This window comes from Calliphora vicina, chromosome 4 (genome assembly GCF_958450345.1).
Source record: "Calliphora vicina chromosome 4, idCalVici1.1, whole genome shotgun sequence".
NCBI lineage: Eukaryota > Metazoa > Arthropoda > Insecta > Diptera > Calliphoridae > Calliphora > Calliphora vicina.
Window position 1 is genome coordinate 42754994 of NC_088783.1, and position 20100 is coordinate 42775093.

Sequence of the window (20100 nt, forward strand, 5' to 3'; positions counted from 1 at the left end):
GATTTTTCATATCAGAAATAATGTTCGAACGCTACAAAAGAAAATCAGTTTTGCACCGAATCATTACTTGTGATGAGAACTAGATTCATTACGATAACCGATGAGACTACATTGGCTGAGGTGCATCAGGTCAGTAGTACTTCTGACAATTTCACTAGTATATCACTACAAATTCACTATTGGCTTTTCCAGCAGGGAATGAACAAGTTTTCCCAAAATTTCAACAAATAGATATCTACGGCGTCAAATACCCAACAGTTACATTTATCTATAACGTAGCTTGATACTAATTTCACGGGAAAAAAATACCAAACATTTTTACTCCATAAGTAACTTAGAAACTGATAGATTATATTTGTTGAATATTTTGAGTTATTACTTTTTTCAGTAATCAAGTTATTTTAAGTAGTGATCGATTTGTTATATTTCTACGAGTACAAATTAATAAAAGATCTCTCTCTATTGCAAAACTTTATTCTATCTAATTCTCAAGTAAACAAAAACTTTAACACAGTATACAATGTTACAGATGAGTTTTTATATTTATATTAATTTGTTTATTTTTATTAATATAAACTCATTGTTAAATTTTAATTTTATGAGTTTTTTTTTATTTTTAGTAAACAATATTCAAATTAAGTAGTTTTAAAACCAAAACAAAAATAAACATTTGCTAAATTTGTTATTAAATAATATTCGCACACCCTCTAGTTTATTATAAATATTCTAACATATATAATATATTGTGTTAATTGTTATCACCTTTCCAGTTCTTTCTACAAATAGTTAGCAGGCACACCGGTTTACTAAAGATTTATTAACTGAGTAAACCGAATTTTGCTTTCGATTGTCAATCGAAATATAAGTTATTAATGTGATAGCATTGTGTCTGGAAATGGAAACATTAATTTGTATAAACAAACTTGCAATTTACTTTGGTTTTAAAAGAAATATGTCGACAAGGTATTAATTTAAATACCCTATTAAGTGAAAACATTCTTATGCTACAATAGTCGAATCTTTTGACTCTTCAAAACTACTGATCCCATTAAAAAATGAGCCATAAACGATCCTTAGAAGAGGGCTTTATGAAAAATAAATTTTTGACCAGCCTGTTAGAAAGCTAGATTAGATAGAGGAGAGTCAAAGGCGACCACCTCTGTTTAGGAAAATTTCAATAAATGAAAAAGGAATTAACAACCTAATAAGAAATTATACTCCAAATTCGATATTTGTCATTTAATATTTAATGAACATTTCTGCTATGTAGCATCTTTAACATTCAACTTATAGTATTTTTATAATATTGTAGACTTTGGGTTAAACACATCACTAATGACTCAATCTTTGTTTCTTCTAAATAAAATTTAAAACAAAAGGTTTTGTAAATTAATGCATGTATAATAGGAATTTTTTTTAATTTTTAGGTCATTATTAAACTTAATTATTAAATCGATGCTTGTATTAGACCTTTTTTATGGCCTCTCTTAAAATATGTCTGCCTATAACGCAACCAATGGAAAAGCTGACTGGCGACCTTCATAGAAATAGAAGAAACTAAAAAAATAGACAACAAATTTCAAACATATTCGATGCGTCGAATACGATTTCAAACAAACAATATAAAACAATGTTTTGATGTTAATGCGAGACTGCTGTTATGAAATATTTCTTTATTATTTCACTTTACATATAATTTGGTCTGTTAAGATTTATAGCGGAAGCTTTGTTGTTGTAATAAAAATATGACTAAAATTTTTATATTTATTAAAAAACTAATCAAATTAATCTTTACATAAATACTTTAGTATTAAATTATTAGTTTGTGTAATTAATCTTTAAGTTTAAAAATAAGTTTAAACTTTTTTTTAACCATTGTTATTGAGATTATTTTTATAGCAAATCTATATATTTGCGTCGCTATGTATGTGTTTTTTATCTAGAAGTCAAATTAGAATGCAAAATTTGTTTGCTTGATTAAATTTGAATGTCAATAGGGGATTTCCCAAATACATATCGCACACTAAATACAAAAACGTCACAACTCAAAATTCTCAAATTTTCAGGAGAGTCAAAAAAAAGCTGTTGATCATGCAGAAGCAATGCAGTTATTATATAACAGTTATTTTATCACCTTAAAAATAAAAATCCATAAAAAAAAAATTGTTTAAACGTAAAAATAAAAGTTCGGATGAAACTGTTAAAAATGGAGTTTTAAATTGCCGTCATAAAATAAAATTCATTTGAGGAGTTTTATTTTTCTCGTCAGAAAATAAAACTCATTTGATGAGTTTTATTTTTCCCGTCAGAAAATAAAACTCATTTTATGTAAATTAACGCTGGTCAGATCATTACAATGGCGGAACAAATAAAACTCTTCAAATGAGTTTTTCTTTATGACGGGAAAAATAAAACTCCTCAAATGAGTTTTATTTTATACGGGAAAAATAAAACTCTTCATATGAGTTTTATTTTATACGGGAAAAATAAAACTCCTTAAATGAGTTTTATATTATGACGGGAAAAATGAAACTCCTCAACTGGGTTTTTTTATGACGGGAAAAATAAAATATACGAAATTTAATTCTAACGTACTTATACGATAACAAGTAAGAGAGCAATATTCGGCTGTGCCAAATCTTATATACCCTTCACCAAATTATACTTCATTAATTTTTTTTTCATTTTTTGGAAAAAAATTTGTTTCGATTGTTTTTTTAAAATTTAAAATTTTTTTTTATAAATTTTTTTTTTTAATATTTTACGAAAAGACTTTTGGTGAAACAAAAAAAAAATCGGGTTAAAAAATTTGTCCCATTGTAGATCCAACTTTCTATGGTTTTATATACGTCATTCCAAAGGTCTTCGAAATGTCTATCATTAGATATCCATATTGTCTAAATTAATGACTTAGTGATCCAGATATAGGTCAAAAATCGAGGATGTCCTGGTTTTTTCCTCATATCTCAGCTATTTGTGGACCGATTTTGCTGATTTTAAATAGCAAACTTCTCGAAAGCATGTCTGACAGAATTATTGAAGATTTGGATCCCAAAAATATCTGGGGTCTTCAGAAAATTGATTTCAACAGACAGACAGACAGACAGACAGACATACAGACAGACAGACAGACAGACAGACAGACAGACAGACAGACAGACAGACAGACAGACAGACAGACAGACAGACAGACAGACAGACAGACAGACAGACAGACAGACAGACAGACAGACAGACAGACAGACAGACAGACAGACAGACAGACAGACAGACAGACAGACAGACAGACAGACAGACAGACAGACAGACAGACAGACAGACAGACAGACAGACAGACAGACAGACAGACAGACAGACAGACAGACAGACAGACAGACAGACAGACAGACAGACAGACAGACAGACAGACAGACAGACAGACAGACAGACAGACAGACAGACAGACAGACAGACAGACAGACAGACAGACAGACAGACAGACAGACAGACAGACACGTGATTGTCAATTATTTTTTCAAATATTTCCACAAATATGTATGCATGAGGACTGTTTTAACACACAAGTGTGTTTTATTTGACTGTGTCAATTCATACATATTCACCACGAACACATACAATTTTGCTACAACTTGACCAAAAATTTTTTTTTTTTAAATAAACATATTTTCTCACATTATTATTATAAAATATTCGGACCTAATTTCGTATTTTTAGTTCCATTAGTTTCGGTCATATCATGTTATTAACAGCAGATGTTCGCTGAGGTGGGTCAACGTATTTCCACATATCTTTGCCCATATATGTTTTACCGATTTTCCAAACATTTTTCAGAAACTAGAAACATTAATAATAAATTTCCTACCCTTAGTTGTCCTTTTATTTTGGCTCTATCGCACTTAAAATTCAGTTGATGAAAAAAATGCAAGTATTTGTCTTAAATTGGTGGCCACCACTGTATATATACTTTATAGGGTCGGAAATGAAAAATGTAGAAATTACAAACGGAATGACAAACTTATATATACCCTTCTCACGAAGGTGAAGGGTACAACAAGTAAGAAAGTATGTTAGGTCAAGCCTGACCATATAATACCCTACACTAAGTAAATGAGCAAAAACATTTATCTTTTAAAATTCAATAATTCGTATTCGTGAGTGTCTTTCGAAATGGGCGCTATGACGAATTATAGACCGATCACCATGAAATTAGGTCGTGTGATTTATGTCTATATGAAAGTTATTTTTGTTGAATTTTATGTGTATATCAACATTTTTAGGAGATTTATGCACGTTAAAGTGATTTTCGAAAGCGGGTCTTATATGGGAGCTATGAATTATTATGGATGGATCATAAAAAAATTTGGTGTCATGAATTCCGTATATATAAAACTTATTTGGAGAAAAATTTATGAAGATACCTATATGAATTAAACATTTATGAGCGATAAGTCCAATTTCGGGAGGACATTTGTATGGGGGTTAGGTGAAATAATGGACCGATTACTGCGAGTTTCAATATTCTCGCCGAAAAAAATATATGTACCAAATTTTATCGAAATATCTTCAAAATTGCGACCTGTACTCTGCGCACAAGGTTTACATGTACAGTAAGCCAGACTGACGGACGGACATGGTTTAATCGACTCAGAAAATGATTGTGAATCGATCGGTATACTTTAAGGTTAGACTAATATTTTTGAGCGTTACAAACATTTGCACATCCCCACTATGGTGGTGTAGGGTATAAAAATTGCAACAAAACAGAAAATGCTATATTTCTTCTAACTTTAAAACAATGAAAAAAAACCTTTATACAATATTACATTCTATTAATTTGAGGCAGTTTTGAAGGACTTTACGACTTTACGTATACATTTCGCAATATACTAACTGAATTAGCTGTCAGATCAAATTTCAAAAAAGTCATAATTTGCAATTTATTCAGCTATAGCATATTTTTGGAAATCCACTTCCCTGCCTTTCAAGTGGCTTCAAATTTTATATGTTATCAATAGTAGGTTTCTTTCCTTCCAAAAAATAGAAAAACTATCGAAATAATTTTTAATTATATTTGAATATTTCTTTTGTTAAAATTTTTAAATAAATAAAGGACTGATTTTCAAATAGTTTTTTAAAGTCTTACACAGACAAAATTATATTTTAATTCAAACATTTATCCGTTATTGGTTGAATTTCAAATACAAAAATTATTGAATAGATAATTTTCGTAATTGAAACACAAAAAATAACAAAAATTTGTTTTCAATTACGAAAATTATCTATTCAATAATTTTTGTATTTGAAATTCAACCAATAACGAAAATTGTATATTCAATTGTCAAAATAATCAAATTTAAAACTCAAAATTCAATAGAAAATATCAAGACATTTTGTTTTTGAGCAAATGAATACATGATTTAATTATGAAATATTTGAAATCAGTTCAATATGTGACAAATATTTGAATTGAAACGGTTTAAGAAATAGCTTTTTCTGTGTATGAGAAAAATTAATTCTTTTTTGAAAAACCTATAGCTCAAGTATAATTTCTTTGCTCAGCCAGCGTCGAAATTTCACATTGATCAAACATTAGATGAATAAACGTAACCAATATGTACAACACATGTGTATTTGATATAAGATGGCTTTTATTATCATACATATGTATGTACATATTTCAAGCAAAAATATGAACGAAAATTTTCAACACTTTTATGCGCTACATTTTTTCTGTGTCATCCAGCGAGACATTATCAAATTCTGCTTCTTGATAAAAACCAAAATTTTATAATTTTATTATTATTAAACACTGTAATCCTGCTGACTGTGTTACTAAATAAGTTATATGCTTCCGTTCAGAATACAGACTGAAAGATCTTTTCTCTGACTTCAACATTAAATATAATAATCACTGTATTATTGTGGCCATTGAATTCGTGACTAACTATTCTGACAATGCGTCAGCAATATCAAATTTAACACTTTAATTTTAAACAATAAAAATTAATTAATAGCTAACAAAACCTTTTCGTACAAGTATATTAAGTGGTTTCATAAACAGTGAGAAGACTTATTAAATTCAAATCAACTGACTGCGGTTCATAATTTAACCAGTTTTTCTTATCAAACCATAATACCGGTGCAGTCTAAAACGTCAATAGTTGTCAAATAATTGATATGCAAGTGTATTTTATTAAAATATATTTTTAATATTTTTTCGAAAAAATTTCCATAAAAAACTTGAAAGTGTCAATATATGAAAGTGGACAAAGTCAACAATATAATACTATACTCCGACTATGTGGGCAAATACTGTTTTCTTCAAAGTATTGTTAAGGGATTTGAAATTAAAGGATATAAATATCGAGGAGCAATCCTCTTAGTAATGTGCCCAATATGTATAAACAAGTAAGAAAGTATATTCGGACAAGCCCGAACTTTTAATACCCTCTTCTGAGTATAGGAGAAAAACACTTTTCTTTTAAAAATTCAATAAATTGTTTTTGTTAGTGTTTTTTTTGAAGTGTGCCTTAACGAAAGCTATGACTGTCGTATTGCCATATCGGTTTTATGGCTGTCTTTTACAAAAGTACTTTGTATTCCAAGTTTAATGCAGACAGTGGACCAATTAACCCTTTGCTTAAATATGGTGAGTCCATGTTATACTGGGATCATGATGGATATTACATTGGTCCTACAAATGCTCCAGGGGTAGGGTACCTTTGACATGTAAAATTTTTTAACACGTGTAATTTTTTTGTTTCCTATCCGATATCAATGATTTTTATATTTCTTGGAAAACGCTCCCCTGGCTATTGGAAAATCCTGCTTGGATGTGCTATTTATCTCTTATAATTTCCGAGTTATAGCCATTTCAAAATTGAAATTTTAAAATTTTTCCGCTTTTTAAAAAATAGAGGTCGTACTTTCGGACCGAATGGACTCGACTTTTGTTGTTAGTTAGACAACTAACAATTAATTACTCAGAGCAGTATTAACGATTTTCAATTTAAAAATTCAAAAAATAGTAGATTTTTGCTGTTATTTTTGCGAAAAGGCGACTTAACTCTTTTTATACCCTACACCACCATAATGGGAAGGGTATTATGCGTTTGTGCAGATGTTTGTAATGGCCAAAAAAATTAGTCTAACGCCCACATTAAAGTATACCTATCAACTTATAATCACTTTCTGAGTTGATTGAACGATGTCCGTCCATCCGTCCGTCTGGCTGGATGTCCATGTAACCTTGTGCGCATAGTACAGGTCGCAATTTTGAATATATTTCGATAAAATTTGGTACATATGATTTTTTTGACCGAAGGACGGAGCCTATTGCAAATGTCAGAAATCGGTCCAATATTTCACCTAGCCCCCATACAAATGTCCTCCCGAAATTGGACTTTATCGGTCATAAATGCTTAATTTATATAGGGATCTTCACAAAATTTACTCAAAATAATTTCTGTATATATACGGAATTCATGTCACCAAATTTTATTATGATCGGTCCATAATTAGTCATAGCTCCCAAATGTTGGTATACACACAAAATTCAACATAAATAACTCTCGTATAGACATAAATCACACTACCTAATTTCATAGCTCCCATATAAGTCCCATTTCGAAAATCACTCACGAATATAAATTATTGAAATTTTTAAAGAAAAATGTTTTTGCTCATTTACTTAGTGTAGGATATTATATGGTCGGGCTTGACCGACCATACTTACTTACTTGTTTTTTTATTATTAAAAAAACTTTCTTTAAGAACATATAACAATTTTATGTTTTTCTGTATGGAATATTTACGAATTACATTTTGGTGTAAAAAACATGGCCTATTTTTCGAATATGTCGGCACTACGCGCTTTGGAATTTGACCTATTTTTTATCAAAATTTAAAATTTGGGCCACATGTTCTAAAATCCCAAAGCTGGGAACCGCATTCTGGAGGCGTACGGGTGACTCATATGCAATAGATCATTCCATATTTTTCACTGCTTTCCAGGGACTGTAATCTGCTTACTTCGTAGGGTCTAAGATTTTGAGATTTATTCTCAGATTTTATTCCTTATTGTCCTTATATTTCTTTAATTTTTAATACTAATATAATCCACAGCATGGGGCTGACGAAAAACTTCGTTCGTTATTTTGAAATTTACTTTTATGTTAACAAATTAATTATTTTAGATCACCGTATAAGTGATAAAATTAACACCAATAGAATTGTGTTTTTGTTTCTAATTAAAGCTTATTGCAGATGTATGGGTTTTGTTTTGGGAAGAAAGAAGTCAGTAGATTTAATTTGTATATTAATTTAAGAATTATTAAGCTTTATTGTTTTCAGTTATGATGTGGATTAATTTATGTCTAATAAAACTAGCATGACTAGAATTATTTCTTATCCCAACCGGAATTCCAGCCGCCATGGCCGCCACCGTAGCCGCCACCACCGTAGCCACCACCACCGTAGCCGCCAGAAGTTGTGATGATTTTATAAACACCACCATGAACGCCACCTCCATAGCCGCCACCACCATAGCCGCCACCACCGTAACCGCCACCTCCATAGCCGCCACCACCGTAGCCGCCACCACCATAGCCGCCACCTCCATAGCCGCCACCACCGTGGGATGTAGTAATAACTTTGTACACACTGACATGACCACCGCCATGGCCACCACCGTAGCCGCCACCACCGTAGCCGCCACCACCATAGCCTCCACCACCATAGCCTCCACCACCATAACCGCCACCATGGCCGCCTCCATAGCCACCTCCATATCCGCCGCCATGGCCGCCTCCACCTAATAATCCCAGAAAACCGGCATTAGCTGTGGCCAAAAGGCTAGCAACAGCCAAAACTACAACGAAAGCCTAAAAATGTAAATATATTAAAGGAAAATTATTGATAACTTGTACTCATCACTTCTCAAAATTAATTTATTTTTTTAATTGTGTAATTTGATAACTTCCTTCCTTCCCAGTCTTACCTTCATTGTGATTTTAGTATCGTTCTTATTTCTGAACTAATTATTGAAACAGCCCTGTATATTGCTTTTATACTTTTGTTTCCTATTTATAATAGATGTAGTAAAAGTCTTGTATTTATTTCAATAAAGTTCTTCCTCAATTTTAATTGGATTTTTAGTTTCATTGTTAATATCTACTGCAACAATTAGAGAGAGTTATCTTTGATTTGCATTAAAATTTTAGTATAAAACCAGTTTTTTTTTGTTTTCGATTTTATTAAATTAGAGTAAGTTTTTGGCAGATTAGCAAAACAAAAATCAACATAATAAAAAAATAATCATAATAAAATAATTGCGGTTTTTAGATTTATTTTTATTGAAACATATTCGTCAATCAAAGCTCGGCTTGTGCATTTTATATCAGTTTTAAAATCTTTGTTTCAAATATTTTAATAAAATAAAGTGTGAGGCATAGTTTTGGGATGATGAGTAAAGCTGGTGATTTATGCGATTTTAAGGTAATATAATTAAGCACGAGTAGTGAAACTTTTTATTAAATTTTTACAATATTGTTCTCATTGTAGGTAAGGTTAACCGACATTACGATGTATGTAGTAATTCAGTATCTTAGAATGTCTTAGGTCCTTACCAGTTCACGAACAAGCAGCATTTAGTCTCATAGCAGAGTTGAGAGCCATTTGTATCACCATCAAATCAAATGGTAGCCATTTTAAAATATTAAAAAGTCCCTTAGAGCAGATAGACCTTAAGGCGCCTGTAATCGGTATCGTGATAGTCCTTAGAACTCGTTCAACGGCCTTCTAGTGAGTACCATTCTCAAAGGCGTGCCACCACACCAGTGCTCCATAAAACAAGATGAGATTAACAACTGCTTTGAAGATCCAATTGATACCCTTCGGCATACCCCACTATTGCCCTTTTACAGGAGTAGATGTCCACATAGGTCTTATTAGTTCCGTTCTGAATGTCTAGATTCCAGGATAATCTTTTATCTAGAATAATGCTAAGCTAATTTGCATTATCGCTAATTTCAAGACTGATTCTATTCGGTATAGGTATTCTAAAGTCATCGATTTTGTAGTACCTAGTGAAGAGAACCAATTCCGTCTTTTGGGTGTTCACACTAAGTCCACTCGGAACAATCCACTCACTCAGTGTAGTTAATGCCGATTCCATAGAACTAGATATTGTATCCAGAAATTTACCAGAACATCGTCAGCATACGCGACTGTTTTGATCCTTCTGCTGTCCATCTTGAGCAACAGGTTATTCATAGCCATATTCCACAGAAGTGTTGAAAGTACCTACACCTCCCTGTGGGGTTCCACGATTGTCCACTTTTGAAACACTAATACCGTCTAAGGTAGCACATGTGTTTCTATAACCGAGTATCTTTCCAATGTACACAAACATCAATCCAAAGTTCGTCGAATCAATCCCAATTTCCGTGATTCTTCAATGGAGCCAACTAATGAATGTAGAGCTGTTTCCACAGATCTTCCCTTGGTGTAGGCGTGTTTGGATTTAGAGATGAGTTTCGTCGAAATGGTCATTCTCAGATATATATCAATCACCATTTCTATGGTTTTCAGCAGAAAGGATGAAAAAATAATTGGTCTTCTTTTGGAATGAATACTACTCTATACCTCGTCCACCATGTAGGAATATAGGGCCATTGAGCCATGGTACAACTATTTTCTTTGCGTAATCTCTTCGAAAACGTCAATATTGCATTCTAGACTACTGTCAGTAATATTTACTGCTTAGAAACAGATTTTTATATCCTACACCACCATAGTAGGGACGGTATAATGCGTTTGTGCAGATGTTTGTAACGCCCAAAAATATTAGTCTAACACCCACCTTAAACCCTTATTAAACGATGTCCGTCCGTCCGTCTGGTCGGCTGGCTGGCTGTCCATGTAAACCTTGTTCGCAAAGTACAGGTCGCAATTTTGAAGACATTTCGATCAAATTTATTATTTTTTCGGCTCAAGGACCAAGCCTATTGAAACTGGCTGAAATCGGTCCACTGTTTCACCTAGCCCCCATACAAATGTCCTCCCGAAATTGGACTTTATCGGTCATAAATGTTTTATTTATATATGTATCTCCACAAATTCCGCTCCAAATAAGTTTTATATATATAAAATTCATGTCACCAAATTTTTTTACGATCGGTCCATAATTAGTCATAGCTCCCATATAGACCCGCTTCCGAAAATCACTTTAACGTGCATAAATCGCTTAAAAATGTTGGTATACACACAAAATTCAACATAGTTAACTTTAATATAGACATAAATCACACGACATACTTTCATGATGATCGGTCCATAATTGGTCATAGCCCCCATATAAGGCCCACTTCAAAAAATCACTCAAAAATATAAATTATTGAAATTTTAAAAGAAAAATGTTTTTGCTCTTTTTCTTAGTATAGGGTATTATATGGTCGGGCTTGACCGATCATACTTCCTTACTTATTTTTTTTATAAATAAGAGGGTCTTACGAAATGGCGAAAAGGATTTTTGTATGGGATACTGAGTTAGAAAAAATACTCAGTACAAGTTCAGAAAGTGATGAAGAATGTGAAGATTACAGTTTTGATGAGAAACTTCCAGTCAACATCGAAAAAATTCTTAAAATCCAGCACTATTGTCTGACATGGCTAGAGAGAATAAAAGTCGTGTCGGATATATGTGTCCGACGTGGCGTAAACCGCATAGTGCAGTGTCACACATATGTGTCCTACGTGGCAGTGTGGCAGTCAATGTGTTAAATATATTTTAAGCTTTAATGATAACTTGGTGAAATAAACATATTTTGTTCTACTTTCCCAAGTGCTTTATAACAAAGATTCCTTCATTAAAATCTGTTCAAGTTTTACAATTGCAAGCTGTAAAAGTTCTATGATCTTTAACCGTTTAAATGCTGAAATTAATACCAAATGTGATTACTACATAGATTTTCATCATGCTTATTTGATGAAAATATATTGGTTTTTTTTGGGGGAATAAGAAATTCAGTAGATTTTGTATATTAATTAAAGAATTATTAAGCTTTATTGTTTTCAGTTATGATGTGTTATGTCTAATAAACCTAATATGACTAGAATCATTTCTTATCCCAGCCGGAATTCCAGCCGCCATGACCTCCACCGTAGCCACCGCCACCATAGCCACCACCTCCGTAACCACCACCTCCGTAGCCGCCACCACCGTGGGAAGTAGTAGTAATAACTTTGTACACACTGACATGACCACCACCATGGCTACCACCGTAGCCTCCACCACTATAGCCTCCACCACCATAGCTACCACCACCATAGCCGCCTCCATAGCCGCCTCCATAGCTGCCTCCATAACCAGCACCACCTAATAATCCCAGAAAACCGGCATTAGCTGTGGCCAAAAGGCTAGCAACAGCCAAAAGTACAATGAAAACCTAAAAATGTAAATTTATTAAAGGAAAACCATTAACAACTTCTATTCATCACTTCTCAATATTAATTTATTTTTGTAATTTGAAAACTTCCTTCCATCCAAGTCTTACCTTCATTGTGATTTTAGTATTGTTCTTATTTCGTAACTAATTATTGAAACAGCTCTGTATATTGCTTTTATACTTTACTTTTTGTTTCTTATTTATAATAGATGTAGTAAAAGTCTTGTATTTATTTCAATAAAGGTCTTCCTCAATTTTAATTGAATTTTTAGTTCAATTGGTCATATCTACTGCAACAATTAGAAAGAGTTATCTTTGATTTGCATTATACTTAATCTTCGTATAAAACCGGTTTTTGTTTATTCAATTTTATTAAATTATATAATAAGCTTTTGGCAAATCAAAAATCAACATAATAAAAAATAAACATAAAATAATGACGGTTTTTAGTTGTATTTTTAATGAAACATATTCGTCAATCAAAGCTCGGCTTGTGCATTTGATATCAGTTTTAAATATTTATTTCAAATCTTTTAATTAAATGAAGTTTATAGCATAATTTTGGGATGATGAGTAAAGTTGGTGATTTATGCGATTTTATGGTAATAGAAGTAAGCTCGAGTATTGAAGCTTGAGGGAATTTGTAAAATATAATCTCAAATATTCTGCAGCTGTGCTTATCTGAAATTTCATGTCAATTGGATCAGCCGGTTAGAAATCTTAGACTTATTTCCAAAATATAATGATTTCGTAACACTGTGCAGTGCAATTTATACAATAACTGCACGCAGAGAAAAAATATAATTGGGCATGGTTACTGTAACCATTTATATAGTGTTACAAGTTTTTTAACAATATTATAGTCACAGTAACCATTTACATGATTGTGGTAACCATAATATGGTTAATTTACGATTCACATGATTGTCTCAACCATATATATGGTTACAGTAAACATATATATGTTTGTGGCAACCATATTTATGATGAATAATTTTATCATAATATGTTGTTCTCAGATTATGATAAGCCTTAAGCCGAGAGCACCATAATATGATAAGTCCTTCATCATATAAATGATTGTCACAAACATATATATGTTTACTGTAACCATATATATATGCTTGATACAATCATTTGAATCGTAAATTAACCATATTATGGTTACCACAATCATGTAAATGGTTACTGTGACTATAATATAGTTAAAAAACTTGTAACAACATTGAAATGGTTACAGTAACCATGCCCAACTATATTTTTTCTCTGCGTGTATATTTACTTTGATATAAAGTACGATTATTAGAAATTGTTTGCATTTCCACACATCATTTTTATTTAAATCTTTAGCTATTTAAGTTATTTGCAATTATTTGTTTGTGTATTAAGCTGCTCTATAAACAACAAAATTGTTTAACTTAAATTCCGGTATACCCATTGTGGTGCAGAATTTAACCAGTTTTCTAGCCACAGTAAATATAATACTACCGGTGCAGCCCAAATCATTAAAAAGTTGTCAAGTTATTGATACACAAATATTTATTATTTAATAAAATAAATTTTTCCATACTTGTTTTTGTTATTTTATTTATAAAACTTTAATAGTAGGGAAAACAGTTTTAAATATAAACAGAATCAATTAAGAATGTTCGGTTAAAACCGATCAAATTTTAGCCTACACCAAAGAGATTTGCAATTTCTTATATGAGGGATTTCATGTCAAGTGAACCAATTTTTAAAATCGATGTCTTCCGATCGGCATGAAATTTTGCACCAACGTTAGACCTAATGGATAGTAATTCAAACACAAAAGGGCCCATTTTGAAAAAAAAAAGTCAAAAAAGTTTTTGATTTCGAATGAATTTTACTTTTTTGTTTGATATACATAAAATTGAGTAGTTAATAGTATTCTTTCGATTGATTGAATTTTAAAAACTTTTTCCCCATGCTATTTGCAAATTTTCATATATATAATTCGTTTCAATCGGCTCAGTAGTTTCGGAGTTATAATAACAAATTGGAGCAAAAAAATATTTTTTTTACGTGATAATAGCAAATTTTTTGTTTAAAAAAAAAATTATGAAAAATCGAAAACGGCAGAAATTGTTTAGATGTATTACTTTATCGCAAAGCTACATATAATAGGAACAAAATGAGATATCGACAATAAAAATTGATGGATTATTGTCGAATTTATTCATAATTAAGTGAATTCGCTCATTTTAAGAAAATTGTATGTGCTTATAATCGTCAATTTTGAGTGTAAATTATACGTGTGTTTTATTTTTGTTAAAATTTTTGTTACTATAATTGTGAATAAATTCGAAAATAATCCATCGGTTTTTATGGTCGATATCTCATTAAAGAAATTCAATAATATTTTGAGAAAATTCATTAATATCCATTCAATGCTTCAACAACATGTGAATCAATGATTTAGCGATCTATGAATGTATGACCTTGAAGATTATAGCTGTGGTTTTGCTGCTAATTAGAGAAATATTTCTAACAAATTTATCGGTTCCTGTTTCTTATTTTTTTTTAAAGAAAAATATCAAAAAAAGAATAAAGATATGCAATTTTTATGTTAATTAGATAATGATTTAGCTTTATTGGTTTTAATTATCGTCTGTCTTATTTTAAATCTACTAAAACTAGTTTAACTAGAAGTGTTTACCAGCCGCCGTGGCCGCCACCACCACTCCAGCCACCATGACCGCCACCGCCGTAGCCGCCACTGCCGTAGCTGCCACCGCCATAGCCGCCACCACCACCAGAAGTTGTGATGACTTTGTAAACATCAACATGACCACCATGGCCGCCACCTCCGTAACCGCCACCGCCGTAGCCTCCATGGCCACCACTATATCCACCACCGCTATGGCCGCCACCATAACCACCACCGCCATAGCCGCCACCACCGTAGCCGCCACCGCCGTAGCCTCCATGACCGCCACCGCTGTAGCCTCCATGACCGCCACCGCCGTAGCCGCCACCACCGTGGGAAGTAGTAGTTATAATTTTGTAAACATCGACATGACCACCACCGCCATGGCCGCCACCACCGTAGCCGCCACCTCCGTAGCCGCCACCACCGTAACCGCCACCACCACCACCGTAGCCGCCACCACCACCACCGTGGCCGCCATAACCATAGCTGCTGGCATAACCGCCACTGCCGCCACCACCGTAGCCGCCACCACCACCTCCTTTAAGGCCACCTAATAATCCCAATAAGCCAGCATTAGCTGTGGCCAAAAGGCTGGCAACAGCCAAAACAGCAACGAAAGCCTAAAAGTTAATTAAAAACATACAAATTATTAAATTATCCGAAACACTTTTTATTTTTTTATTTTTTTGTATTTCAAACACTTCCGAATCTTACCCTCATTATGATTCTAGTTTTGTTCTAATTTCAAAACTAATTTTGAAATAAGTCGTGTATATTGCTTTTATACTATTGTTTCTTTTTAGCCTTTAGATTTTATTTAAACTTGTGTTTCAAAAATGTTCTTCCTCAATTTTAACAGGAATTATTCATCAACCACAACAATTTGAGAGACTTGTTGTCTTCGTCATCTTCTTTAATTCGCACTCAAAACTAAATTTAGAACCAGTTTTAGCGAACTCAGTGTTAAAAAAGTTTTATATTAGATTGTTTTTATTTTATTTTTGGTAGATTTGTCCAAAAGAAAGAGACGAAAATTGGCATAAAAAAAATTTGAAAATAATTGCTGTTTTTAGTTTTTTTTTTATTTATTTATAATATTAACTTATTAGATATTCCAAGCGCAACTTGATATTAACAATTTAATTAGTTTAAATTGTTTTATTATTTTCAATAAACTTAAAGAGTAGCATATGTTTAGGATGTTGTTGAATTGTTTAAGCGATTTTTAAGGTATTCGTAGTGATTTTTATGTTTTGATGCTTGAGTACATAAATATAAAAAATAATGGAGGCGAAACGAGTTAATAAAGGTTAGTGAATTGTACACAAATATATTAAAAATAATGTTATGAAATTATTATGAATTAAAGTAACACAAATTTCAATTCTCTGGCAATTGGAATTTATAGAAATGGAATTTATAGAAAAATGTTGTTATTGCATTTCAAACAAAAAATTTCCTAAAATAATACTACTCTGTATGCTATGTTTATTGTGTTTTCGTAACCAACCAGCAGAGACCAGCGCCTAACGCCTAAAGGTAGGGTCACACATGGCAAATATTTGCTCAAAAAAGCGTTACCACTTTTTTAGTACAAATTTGTTTGACGTGTTTACTCTTACAAGTTTACTCTATCAAATAAAATAAAACTATTTTTTTTGTTTTGAATCATCCTAAGTAAATTAAGTTTTTGAAATAAATACAAGAATTCAAATTTATTTTATTTAGTGGTTACGTCTTTTTCGTCAAATATTTGTCATGTGTGACTAGAGATGCTAATCGGGACTGATTTTTAAAAATCCCGGCGATCAGGATTTGGTAAAGAATTTTCGGGAAATCTAAAATCCTGAAAATTATAAGAAAGAAACGTACATAATTATGTCTTTACAATTGAAAGTAATTTTTTTATTTAGCAATTAGTTTTTATTAGACACTAAAATGCAAACTATTGCATCTATGGTTTCGTCTGCCATTCTGGAACGAATTTTGTTTCCGACATATGCTGCTGCCGAAAAACATCTTTCATATTGGCAAAACCGTTTGCAAATACTTATAAGAAATCTGCAAGTATTTTCCTCTTGTAAAGTGATCTATTTCTTTTGCAAGTTATTTGGGTTTTTTACATTTATTAATAATATCTTTTAGCCTTTGAGCAATCGAAATATTTTCATTTTGTTCGAGCTCCTCATCGGAGATAAAATCAATTTCATTTGAAGAGAATTTAAATTGAATTTTGTTAGATAACTTACAAAAAAATGTGAAGAATGTGATTTTCCCGAGCCTAGGAAAACCAAAAATACCGCTTTCCTTTATTAACTATGTTGTAGCAGGAATTGAACTTTGCGATATTCGGGCATGTAGAATGTCAAAATGCATAAAAAAAGCACACAAAAATGACAATTTCCCCTATTTATTTATGAAAAATGGGATTTGGAAAATCCCGAAATCCCGGGGTTTAAAATTAAAAAATACCGGGCTTCATGGCTTAAGAAATTCCGAAAACCCCGGGATTTTCGGGACCGAGATTCCCCGTTTGGCATCTCTATATCTGACCCTACCTTAAGAGTCGGTTAAGTCGAGGCGTCGAGTCGTGAAATATTAGGACATTATGACAATATGATTGATAAGAGACCTTGTGAATTTACCATATGTATTTTGTGTTCAATGGTACCTTGATACACCCGATACTCATTTGATACTCTCGAAATATCTTCAGTGTTCATAATGTTCATAATTTTGAAATTCCAAGTATATTTTGTTAATTCCGAAATATTCATCTAAGGAACAGAATTATCTTTGAAAACTTCTCTTGCTTTTGTAATACAATCAGAATATGCTAGTATTTTTACCTCGACTGGCATTATATACATAAATACTATTTAACAAAATATTTTCTAATTTAAATCTATCTATATAAATAAAAATCAAATGATGTTCGTTGGTAATTGCATCAGTAGAGACTGGCGGACTAATTTAGACAAATTTTTTTAAAATTTTGGTCATAGCCGAACTTAGGTTTTTACGGAATGAAAAATTGACCACGCCCACTTTTTTGGATTTATCTAAAATCAGAAAACAGCTACATCGATTTGTCTAATTTTTTGTTTAAATTATCATAGTAATCCAATTTGTGTTTTTACCGAAAGCAAAATTGACCACGCAGGACGCCTGGACAGATTTTACTGATCTTTTTTTAATGTTCGCAATACATACATTTTAATGTTCGAACTACAAATCGATTTTTTATATAAAAACTCAAAATATCTAAATTCGCTAATAACTTGCCCAATAAGCGTCTAACCAAGAAAAAGAGCTCGATCTGTGACCAATATATCTGACCAAAAATCTATATTTTATATAACAACACAAAATATCTAAATTCGCTAATAACTTGGCCAATAAGCATTTAATCAAGAAAAGCAGTTCGATCTGTGATCACGCATATTTCTGACCAAAATTCAATTTTTTATACAAAAACTCAAAATATCTAAATTCGCTTATAACTAGGCCAATTAGCGTGTAATCAAGAAAAGGAGCTCGATCTCTGAACATCCATATTTCTGGCCAAAAATCGATTTTTTATCTAAAAACTCAAAATATCTAAATTTACTAATAACTTGGTCAATAAGCGTTTAATCAAGCAAAAGAACTCGATCTGTGATCACTCATATTTCTGGCCAAAAATCGATTTTAACTTTAAATTCTCTAATAACTTGGCCAATAAGCCTTTAATTAAGAAAAAGAGCTCGATCTGTGATCACTCATATTTCTGACCAAAATTCTGTTTTTTATATAAAAACTCAAAATATCTAAATTCCGTAATAACTTGGCCAAAAAGATTTTAATCAAGAAAAGGAGCTCGATCTGTGATCACTCATATTTCTGACCAAAAACCGAATTTTTATATAAAAACTCAAAATATCTAATTTCACTAATAACTTGGTCAATAAGCGTTTAAGAAAGAGAAAGAGCTCGATCTGTGATCGCTCATATTTCTGACCAAAAATCGATTTTTTATATAAAAACTCAAAATATCTCAATTCTCTAATAAGTTGGCGAATAAGCGTTTAATCAAGAAAAAGAGCTCGATCTGTGATCACTCATATTTTTGGCCAAAAATCGATTTTTTATATAAAAACTCAAAATATCTAATTTCACTAATAACTTGGTCAATAAGCGTTTAATCAAGAAAAAGAGCTCGATCTGTGATCACTCATATTTCTGACCAAAATTCATTTTTTTATATAAAAACTCAAAATATCTAAATTCGCTTATAACTAGGCCAATAAGTGTTAATTCAAGAAAAGGAGCTAGATCTGTGATCACTCATAATTCTGACCAAAATTCGATTTCTGACCAAATTCGATTTTTTATATAAAAACTCAAAATATCTAAATTCACTAATAACTTGGCCAATAAGCGTTTAATCAAGAAAAAGAGCTCGATCTGTGATCACTAAAATTTCTGACCAAAATTAAATTTTTTATATAAAAACTCAAAATATCTAAATTCGCTTATAACTAGGCCAATAAGTGTTTAATCAAGAAAAGGAGCTCGATCTGTAATCACTCATATTTCTGAACAAAATTCGATTTTTTTATATAAAAACTCAAAATATCTAAATTCGCTCATAACTTGGCCAATAAGCCTTTAATCAAGAAAAAGAGCTCCATCTGTGATCACTCATATTTCTGACCAAAATTCGATTTTTTGTATAAAAACTCAAAATATCTAAATTCGCTAATATTTTGGCCAATAAGCGTTTAATCAAGAAAAAGAGCTCGATCTTTGATCACTCATATTTCTGACCAAAATTCGATTTCTGACCAAATTCGATTTTTTATATAAAAACTCAAAATATCTAAATTCACTAATAACTTGGTCAATAAGCGTTTAATCGATCTGTGATAACTCAAATTTCTGAACAAAATTCGATTTTTTATATAAAAACTCAAAATATCTAAATTTGCTAATAACTTGGCC

General features: G+C 31.7%; 3 protein-coding genes across 3 annotated transcripts; all 3 read right to left on the reverse strand.

Moving 5' to 3' along the window:
* Positions 1-8304: 8304 nt before the first annotated feature.
* On the reverse strand, positions 8305-9076 carry LOC135958951 (acanthoscurrin-2-like). Its single transcript, XM_065509900.1, has 2 exons — positions 8999-9076; positions 8305-8882 (listed from the first exon to the last, which is right to left on the reverse strand). The coding sequence occupies exons 1-2, from the start codon at positions 9002-9004 to the stop codon at positions 8400-8402; spliced, it is 489 nt and encodes a 162-aa protein (XP_065365972.1). The 5' UTR covers positions 9005-9076; the 3' UTR covers positions 8305-8399.
* Positions 9077-12116: 3040 nt separating this feature from the next.
* On the reverse strand, positions 12117-12560 carry LOC135958383 (peroxisomal membrane protein PEX13-like). Its single transcript, XM_065509287.1, has 2 exons — positions 12555-12560; positions 12117-12446 (listed from the first exon to the last, which is right to left on the reverse strand). The coding sequence occupies exons 1-2, from the start codon at positions 12558-12560 to the stop codon at positions 12117-12119; spliced, it is 336 nt and encodes a 111-aa protein (XP_065365359.1).
* Positions 12561-15025: 2465 nt separating this feature from the next.
* LOC135957671 (ctenidin-3-like) lies at positions 15026-15906 on the reverse strand. The gene is made up of 2 exons (XM_065508457.1): positions 15832-15906; positions 15026-15737 (listed from the first exon to the last, which is right to left on the reverse strand). The coding sequence occupies exons 1-2, from the start codon at positions 15835-15837 to the stop codon at positions 15120-15122; spliced, it is 624 nt and encodes a 207-aa protein (XP_065364529.1). The 5' UTR covers positions 15838-15906; the 3' UTR covers positions 15026-15119.
* Positions 15907-20100: the final 4194 nt, after the last annotated feature.